Source organism: Herpailurus yagouaroundi, unplaced genomic scaffold, assembly GCF_014898765.1.
Source record: "Herpailurus yagouaroundi ecotype Mexico unplaced genomic scaffold, PumYag 139, whole genome shotgun sequence".
NCBI lineage: Eukaryota > Metazoa > Chordata > Mammalia > Carnivora > Felidae > Herpailurus > Herpailurus yagouaroundi.
Genome location: NW_024412394.1, coordinates 2,682,881 through 2,692,184, shown reverse-complemented (window position 1 = coordinate 2,692,184; position 9,304 = coordinate 2,682,881). Strand labels below are relative to the sequence as shown.

At 47.1% G+C, this 9,304-nt stretch overlaps 1 protein-coding gene across 3 annotated transcripts in view; it reads right to left on the bottom strand.

The window, feature by feature from the left end:
- Positions 1 to 5,739: 5,739 nt before the first annotated feature.
- ARMC12 (armadillo repeat containing 12) overlaps positions 5,740 to 9,304 on the bottom strand; it is a 14,832-nt gene continuing 11,267 nt past the window's right edge. For all 3 annotated transcript variants that reach the window (XM_040473306.1, XM_040473304.1, XM_040473305.1), the window contains 3 exons: positions 8,635 to 8,808; positions 8,421 to 8,492; positions 5,740 to 6,114 (listed from right to left, as the gene is read on the bottom strand). In XM_040473306.1, the coding sequence (XP_040329240.1) occupies positions 5,782 to 6,114; positions 8,421 to 8,492; positions 8,635 to 8,808 (579 nt within the window). In that variant the 3' untranslated portion in view covers positions 5,740 to 5,781. The remainder of the gene's footprint in view (positions 6,115 to 8,420; positions 8,493 to 8,634; positions 8,809 to 9,304) is intronic.

Here is a 9,304-nt window from a genome sequence, read left to right as displayed (position 1 = left end):
TTTTTGGGACAGAGAGAGACAGAGCATGAACGGGGGAGGGGCAGAGAGAGAGGGAGACACAGAATCAGAAACAGGGTCCAGGCTCTGAGCCATCAGCCCAGAGCCCGACGCGGGGCTCGAACTCACGGACCGCGAGATCGTGACCTGGCTAAAGTCGGACGCTCAACCGACTGCGCCACCCAGGCGCCCCTAGAAATCACATTTTTAAAAACGTTTTCCTATTATTATTTCTTTGCTTCTTGCTCATTCATTTTGAAATCTGTCGCTCATCCGCAGAGAAGCTGTAGCAGGTGCCACACGTTTCTCACCCTGGAAAGCTCTTTCCTCTTTCCTCTCCCCACCCTCTCCTCTCTGGAGATCCAAGGCAAGCCTCTCACTTCTATGAAGCCTTCTCAGAATCAACTGAAAAGATGGAAAGAGATGTTTCCTTGGAAATGTAATTGCCTGCAGGTGAAAGAAGTCTGCAGGTAAGGAAACAAGCTAAACATCTGGAAGGAAAGCTGAGGGAAGGGATAATATGGCAGCTATGAATTATGAAATTTCCCTTCTCCTTGGAAGAGAACCTCTGTAGGGGGAGACAGATGCATCCCGCTGCTAAGCACACAGTAGGTGTTCCATTAGTCCTTTTTGATTAATGCCTTCTGCGGTGGTTCTTCAGTGTTCACAAATTCTTTACCACTCCTCCCTTCAAAAGGCAGAGCCTAATTCTCCCTTCCTTAAATGTGGGCTGGATCAGCGAATGACTTGTAATGAATAGAATATGGTGGACTGAGAATGTATGACTTCAAGTTAGGCCAGAAAGAGTACCGCAGTTTTTGCCCCGCTTTCTCTTGGATGATCCACCCTAGGAGAAGCCAGCTGCTATGCCACTAGGACTCTCAAGCATCTCTGTGGAGACAGACAAAGTGAGGTCTTCTGCCAACAGCCAGCATCAACTTGCCAGCCAAATAAATGAGCCATCTTGGAAGCGGATCCTCCAGCCCCAGTCAAGCCTTCAGATAATTGCAGCCCTGGCCAAAAGTTTGACTGCAACCATAGCTTGACTGGATCCAAACCACCCAGCTAAGATGCTTCAGAATCACCATGAGAGATAACAAATGCTTGCTGATGTTTTAAATTGCTAAGAGGGAGGGATCTGGAGAGACCCAGCAGGAGGAAAAGGTTTTTGTTTTCTGGATCAAGTGCGCTCAGCTGGCAAGCTCCTGTAGTGCAAAGAGCTTCACCCCTGCCCAGTCCCTAGAGTGACCAGCAACGCCAGTAGCTAGGAGCTTCTCCTGACACTGACCCCCGTGGGCAGTAATGTAAGCAGAGAGCCTTCACCTCCAGCAGCATTTGCAGATTCTCCAGCATCCAGCACCCACTGTGCATGTGGCTTCTCCAGCACGAGGCTCCTAGATCATGCATGAGCTCTCTAGCATCAGGCTTCTGCAGTCCATAGAGGCCAGCAGCACCCAGCGGGCAGCAGCTTGCCCTGTACCCTGCCCAGGCAGTTTTCTTTTTTTTTTTTTTTTAATTTTTTTTTTCAACATTTATTTATTTTTGGGACAGAGAGAGACAGAGCATGAACGGGCGAGGGGCAGAGAGAGAGGGAGACACAGAATCGGAAACAGGTTCCAGGCTCTGAGCCATCAGCCCAGAGCCTGACGCGGGGCTCGAACTCACGGACCGCGAGATCGTGACCTGGCTGAAGTCGGACGCTTACCCGACTGCGCCACCCAGGCGCCCCACCCAGGCAGTTTTCTAGCCTTTGGTCTGGCAGCCCCCTGTGAAGAACTTTCCTTGGCATCCCAGAGGGCAGATCTCTGGCAAGTTTCACTCTCATGACAGTACAGTGACTTTTCTGACATCTGTCGAGCCATAGGCTATGTACTCAACAAGGTCTGGAATTCAGCCGTAGTGGGGGATGGGGGGTGCCTCTTCCTTGGGTGCTCTTTCCTCGACCTCAGCCATGGGGGGTAGGGGTTACTCCTAGATCTACTATTCATGTATTCTGTACCCTTTACTCACCAATTCTTTTGTTACTCTAATCACCTGGGGTAATAATTATATTAAAATGTCCCCGTTCAAGTTACTGTGGGGTTTCTCTCTCTTGATCGGACCCAGATTGAGACATTGTGTTTTGTCATAGTTTCTTACACAGCAACAAATAACCAATACACCCCTCCCCATCTCATTGCCCATTGCTAACTCCCCTTTTATTACCATCAGCCAATGGTTACCATGTACCTACGCACAGTAGGCTCTTCCTTCAAGGTTTTTATCAGGAGCCATATATGACCTACCGCAAAAAGAAGAACAAAGTTTTTAACAAAGCTTTAATTAGCCAAATGCCAGATATAAGGATCAGACGTGAAGGGCTGCAGGAAGCAGCAAAGGCTTGTTGGAGAAAGCTCTAGGCTGCAGTAGGGTGTCACCCAACTCTGATGACTCTATAGGACACAGCCCAGTAGAAAGGAAAGAGAAGAGCATTGTAGGTAGGGGGAACATTGTGTCAACAGCCTAGAGGCAAGACCCCATGCGGTAGAAGTAGGGCAGCAGTGACTAGTTCACTCCAGTTTGGCTGGTGAAGAGATTTGACGTGGTAGGCTGATGGCAAGCAAGGTGACCAGATCGTGAAGGTCCTTGAATACAAAGCTAATTCGTTTGGCACCATCATGTAAAAAAGAGGTCCGGTGACCATATCTTTGAGGGCACAACTCAACCTACTTTTGTTGTCAGTACAATTATACTTGTCAGATCACGAGACTTTGCTTTGGAGCTGAGAAAAAGTTCACCATGACGGTTGGGAAGCTGTGAATGTTTTTGAGGATGATGCAGTGTGGCGTTCTGAAATTAGCCTGGAGTGTGTAGGGTCAAAGAGAATGGAGACCAGAATTAGAAAACTCGGGATTCCTGATGTAGGGAATAGGGTAGCAGCAGTGGAAAATGAAGAACTGGGTAGATGTGGGATGTTCTGGATGGTTGGCTGGATGTGGTGGACAGAGGTTGAAGGTGATGCCCAGTACTTAGCTGGTGACATAGGAACAGAGGGAGCTGGCTGAGGAGTGGGTAGGATGATGTTGGCTTTTGACAGGTTCCACTGGGGTCACTGCAGTGTATCCAAGAAGCAGGAAGGAGCCGCCCTCAGGCCTGCACTCAGGAGAGAGACAAGGGCTGATGATTCAGATCTGGTAGTGATGTCCACTCAGAGGTGACAAGTCAGACTTTGGGAGATGGTGATGAGGATGGTCCCCAAGTAGGAACCGGCTCTCTGATCAGCCCATCCTCATCAACAACCCTCCTCCCACCCCCACTGACCCAAGAGATGAGGTCCTGGGTCGGGAATTCAGTGGGGACACATTTCCCCAAGTACTCAGTCCTAAACAGACCCCTAAAAGCCAAAAGCACTGTCTTCCTCAACTGCCACAGATTCTGGATTAGAATCCAGAGTCCGCTCTCATGGGGCTCAGGCCAAGGAATATGAAAGCAAAAAGCTTGAGTCTAGGAGGCTCTAACCCTATTTCTGCCCCAGATCAGTCATGAAACCTTGAGCAAATCACTTTTCCTCTTTGGGTTTGTTTTTTCTTTCAGCAAAATGACAGAGTTGGCCTTAGAATAGACCAGGGTCCTGCCCCTAAGACCACGGGTTCTTTAGCTGGGCCAACATGTTCTTCCTCCTAAATCAAGTAGTAGCAGATAGAACCACTCCAATTTTAGGGTTTTCTCCCATAACGTTTTCTCTTTTTTTAATGTTCATTTATTTTTGAGAGAAAGGGCGACAGAGCATGAGTGGGGGAGGGGCAAAGAGCGAGGGAGACACAGAATCCGAAGCAGGCTCCAGGCTCTAAGCTGTCAGCACAGAATCTGTTGTGGGGATCAAACTCATGAACCATGAGATCATGACCTGAGCCAAAGTCAGACCCTCAACCGACTGAGCCACTCAGGTGCCCCCCGTAATGTTTTCTTAAACCATTAACAACCGCTACTGTTTGTTTTCCAGATAACACAGGTAACACAATGAATGAACACATGGGAAATGCACTATCTGGGAATTCTGAAAATAGGTGATCATATTTGGTTTGACAGTCTTCTTGTTTCTGGAGACTACATGGTTATGGTTTTATATTATTCACATAATCACTCCGGTTTCTTTTTTTTTTTTTTTCCAACGTTTTTATTTATTTTGGGGACAGAGAGAGACAAGCATAAACGGGGGAGGGGCAGAGAGAGGGAGACACAGAATCGGAAACAGGCTCCAGGCTCCGAGCCGTCAGCCCAGAGCCTGACGCGGGTCTCGAACTCCCGGACCGCGAGATCGTGACCTGGCTGAAGTCGGACGCTTAACCGACTGCGCCACCCAGGCGCCCCTCACTCTGGTTTCTAAAGCTAAGTTCTAGTGGCATTTCAGGGTGCTTCTTAGAGAGTTCTGGGACTCCCCGGTGCCTGCAACCCAAAGAGACTGGTCTGCAGACACATAGGACTCAATGCTCTCTAGGACCTTCCCAGTGTCAATCTTTCACTCTCTCAATCTTCGATCTTTGGTGAATACCCTTCGCGTGCAGAACATTGTGTCTTACATTCACTAACTCACATATCCCTCATGTAATCCTCTCAACAGCCTCAGAAGATAAATTCTCTCATTATACAGATTATTATATATGTCATTTTATAGGTGAAGGGACTGAGGCTCACATGGGGTACGTGGCTTGCCTAAAGTCACACAATCAGTACGTGACAGAGCTGTATTTGAACCTGAGAGTCTGATTCCAGAGCTCTCACTCTTCTAATACGCCTGCAATCTCTGTCATTAATGCTTTTTCCACCAAATATTTTCAGTTCTTGGACACATAGTAAGACTGATCTCCCCTACCCTCTATGGCTAGTGAAGTGCGAGCATCATTTCTGGTGTAACTTTTTTTTTTTTTATAATGTTTATTTATTTTTGAGAGAGACAGAGAGACAGAGTGTGACGAGGGGAGGGGCAGAGAGAGAGCGAGACACAGGATCTGAAGCAGGCTCCAGGCTCTGAGCTGTCAGCACAGAACCCGAAGCAGGGCTCAAACTCACCAACCGGGAGATCGTGACCTGAGCTGAAGTCGGTCACTTACCCGACTGAGCCACCCAGGCGCCCCTCTGGTGTAACTTTCAAGAGCCAGTGATCACTGTCACCTTCCCTTTTCCTTCTCTAGGAGTTGTAGATACACAGTGAAGATCCACCCTCAGCCTTGGCCACAGAGAGAAGAGGATTTGGAAGAGACACCTGTCCCTCTATCGCCCCAGCTGTAGGCATGTAGTAGGAATAAGAAATAATCTTGTCAGGGCACCTGGGTGGCTCAGTTGGTTAAGCCTCCAACTCTTGGTTTCAGCTCAGGTCATGATCTCACAGTTCATGAGTTCAAGCCTCACGCCGGGCTCTGTGCTGCCAGTGTGGAGCCTGCTTAGGATTCTTCCTCTCTCTCTCTCTCCCTCTCATTCTGTGTCATTACTGGCCCGTGCTGAGTAAGCCCATGCAATACTGTCTCCTGCTGATTATCTTTGGCCTCTGTCCCCGAGACGTGCCTTCTCCCTAAAACTCCCTTAAAGCACTGGCTCCACATTCAAATTTTAAAAGCAGCAGGGGCAGAAGGGACCTGTCCCCTAAGCAGAGAAGTGGGGACGTGTTCTGGGAGATGCACCCATGCTTTGCCATGCTCCGTGTAGCAATCAGGCCGGCTGAAATCCCCACCCAGCCCCTGGAAGGCCCTAAACAGAAACTGCTCCTCACGCTTTTCTCCCATAGTCATTTATTGGCTCTCCTTAATTTTATTCCCCGCTATTAAAGTAGGAACGGCTGGGCTGGCAGACGGAGGGCCGGACTCCCACATCCTGGGAGCACTGCAGGCTGACTATGACCTTGCAGGCCTGGATCTGAACCTCCTCCTCAGGGTGGATGACCAGAGCGAGCAGCCGGTCTGCCAGTCGTGACTCATCCCCAAAAAGAGCTTCGTGCAGCGACTGTTCATTGTAATGCCACTTCACGGCACGGTAGTGGGGTGAATTCCGGCCCTCACTTAGCCGCTCGGCAAACACCAGGACCTCAAACAGCAGACTCCCTGGCTGTGTGGACTGAAACAGGTTCAGGAAGTTGGCATGCACCTGTGACGGGAGCGGAGCGACAATGGCAAAGAAATCCAAGACAAGTTCTAAAGTTCTTCCATCTTCCTATTGCCTCAGCTCCCCAGTACCTAAGCTTCAGATTCAACTGAATAGGATTTTTGTAGTTTTCCTTTCATTATCATTCTCTAACACAACAGCAATGTGGTCGTAAACCATGAGAGATATGATCACAACGTTGATTCTGGGAAATCTGTTGAGTCAAATATTAACGCTTGTCATGTGGTTAACTTTTATAAATATTTTTATTTTGGGGTGCCCGGGTGGCTCAGTTGGTTGAGCATCTGACTTCGGCTCAGGTCTTGATCTCGTGGTTGGTGAGTTCAAGCCCCACATCAGACTTGCTGCTGTCAGCTCAAAGCCCACTTTGGATTCTCTGTCCTCCCCTCTCTCCCTGCCCATCCCCTGCTCATGTTCTTTCTGTCTCACATTTTTAAAAAATAATATTTTTTTTGTGTGTGTGAGAGAGAGAGGCAGAGGGGTAGAGGGAGAGTGACAGAGAAAATCTTTTTTTTTTTTTAATTTTTTGAACGTTTATTCATTTTTGAGAGACAGAGCATGAGCGGGGGAGGGGCAGAGAGAGAGGAAGACACAGAATCAGAAGCAGGCTCCAGGCTCTGAGCCATCAGCACAGAGCGCCACACGGGGCTCGAACTCACAAACTGTGAGATCATGCCCTGAGCGGAAATCAGACACTCAACCGACTGAGCCACCCAGGGTGCCCCAGAGAGAAAATCTTAAGCAGGCTCATGCCCACCACTAAGCCCAATATGGGGCTCAATCCCATGACCCTGGGATCATGACCTGAGCCAAAATCAAGAGTTGGACGCCTAACCAACTGAGCCACCCAGGTGCCCCAATTTTTAAAAATATGTTGTGTGTTTGACATGAATGTGCATTTACTAATTGTGAAGTGTTCTTTACAATTGTAGGTGTGTCTAGTGGCTCAAGCTTATTTAAGTTATTCACAGCAAATATACCCTTACTAGTTTTCGGTTTTTATCTATTAATTGCTGAAAAAATAATTAAAATCTCCCAAATCTTCCATTGTGGTGGAAATGTGTCAGTTTTTTCCTTAGAATGATTCAGCCGTGAGAAGGAAGAAAATCCTACCATTTGTGACAACATGGATGAACTTTGAGGACATTATGCTAAGTAAGATAAGCCAGACAGAGAAAAACAAATACTGCATGGTATCACTTATTGGTGGAAACTTAAAAAAAAAAAAAAAAAGTCACACTCGGAAACAGAGAATAGAAAAATGGTTGCCAGGGGCTGGCAGTGTAGAAGAAATAGGGAGACATTGGTACAAGGATATAAACTTTCGGCTATACGATAAATAAGGTCTGAGGATCTGATGTAAAACATGGTGATTAGAGTTAATAACACTGTATCATATAATCAAAATTTGCTAAGAGAGTAGAACCTAAATGTTCTCACACACACAAAAGGTAAATATGTGAAGTGATAGATATGTTTGCTAATCAACCAGATAATGAGAATCCTTTCACAATGTATTATCTATATTATATCAAATCACCACTATGTACACTTTAAGTATCTTACAATTTTATCTGTCCATTATACCTCACTAAAACTGAAGAAAGAGGAAAAAATGTTTTCCTTGTAATTTTATCAAGTTTTTGCCATATAATTTTTTTTAAATTTTCTTTAATGTTTATTATTTTGAGAGACAGACACACACACACAATGCAAGTGGGGGAGGGGAAGAGAGAGAGGGAGACACAGAACCCAAAGCAGACTCCAGGCTCTGAGCTGTCAGCACAGAGCTGGACGTGGGGCTGGAACTCACAAACAATGAGATCATGACCTAAGCCGAAGTAGCACGCTTAACCGACCGAACCACCCAGGCGCACCTTGCCATATAAATTTTGAGGTTATGTTATTAGGTTCATATAAGTTAAGAGTTACTTTATCCTTCTGACCTAATTATTATGTAGTGACCCTGTCTATTCCTAATAATGGTTTTTGTTATAAATAACTCTTCTCTAATATGAAAATACCTACATTGTCTTTTGTTTTGTCGCCTGGATTCCTGGCTCTCAGAGTTCAGAAAGCCCTTTAAAGGAGAATCCTCCTCCTAACAAAATGAATTCTATTCTATTGGGAGAATGGAAAAGGGGATGTTTTTCAACATATCTCGTGCAAAGGCATGAAGAGAAACAAGACGATCTTGTTAGGGCTAAGTCTGCCTGGGGAATCCGTGATTCTTCCTTCCCCAATATCTGAGTTGGTATCCATCAACCCTTCTTCAGTTCCTTTCTCACCTGGCAGTTGAGAATATCATAGAGAAGGTCGTTCTTCTGTGCCAGGTAGCTCAGCAATCGAATGGCTTGCACCTGAATAAAAGAAAGAGCAAAACATGAGAAGGCAAATTACTCTGGGCCCGAGCAGGGAATGCACAAATCTCTGTTCCTCCCTCTAGGTGCTGGTGCAGGGCTGGTCAGGAGTGGCAGGGCCTGGGCTACGGTCCTCAGGCACCTGTGCCAGGATATAGTCCGACTGCAGGATCTCCATCAAGGCAGGCATCACCCGTCTCAGCTGTGGATGCACATAGTCAGGCAGTGGGAGGTTGTTGAGGAGTCTGAGGCCTGAAATGTGCAGCTCCGAATCCCAGATGCTGGCGATCAGTTCCAGGACCTTGATGGAGTGTTCCTGGGGGGTGGGGGTGGGGGGAGAAGGATCTGCTTTTATGTGGTGATCCCCAACACTGTCCCAGCCTCTGCCTTCACTCTTCCCTGCCCCACCCATGATGCCTGAGCCAAACCCAGTAGACAATTCCCTCTAACTTACACTCTTGTTATTTGACCTCTTAGGCCACTCCTACCTCCTTTCTCCCCTTGGCTTCTCGTCCACAGAAGTCTTTCCTGGTTCTTAGGCCTAACCTTTTCTTCTCTATCTTCATCTCTCCCTTAGTGATATCATCCAGACTCACAGTGTTAAATACAATTGACGCTGATGCCTTTCAGCTTTCTGTCTCCAACCCAGACCTCTCCCTGAACTCCAGATTCATATATTCAGGTCCCAATTCTACCTCAACCCAGAATGCTTTTTAGAGTATTTTATTATTTTTGAGAGAGAGAGCATGAGCAGGAGAGAAGGGCAGAGAGGGAGGGGGAGAGAGAGAGAGAGAGAGAGAGAGAGAAAGAGA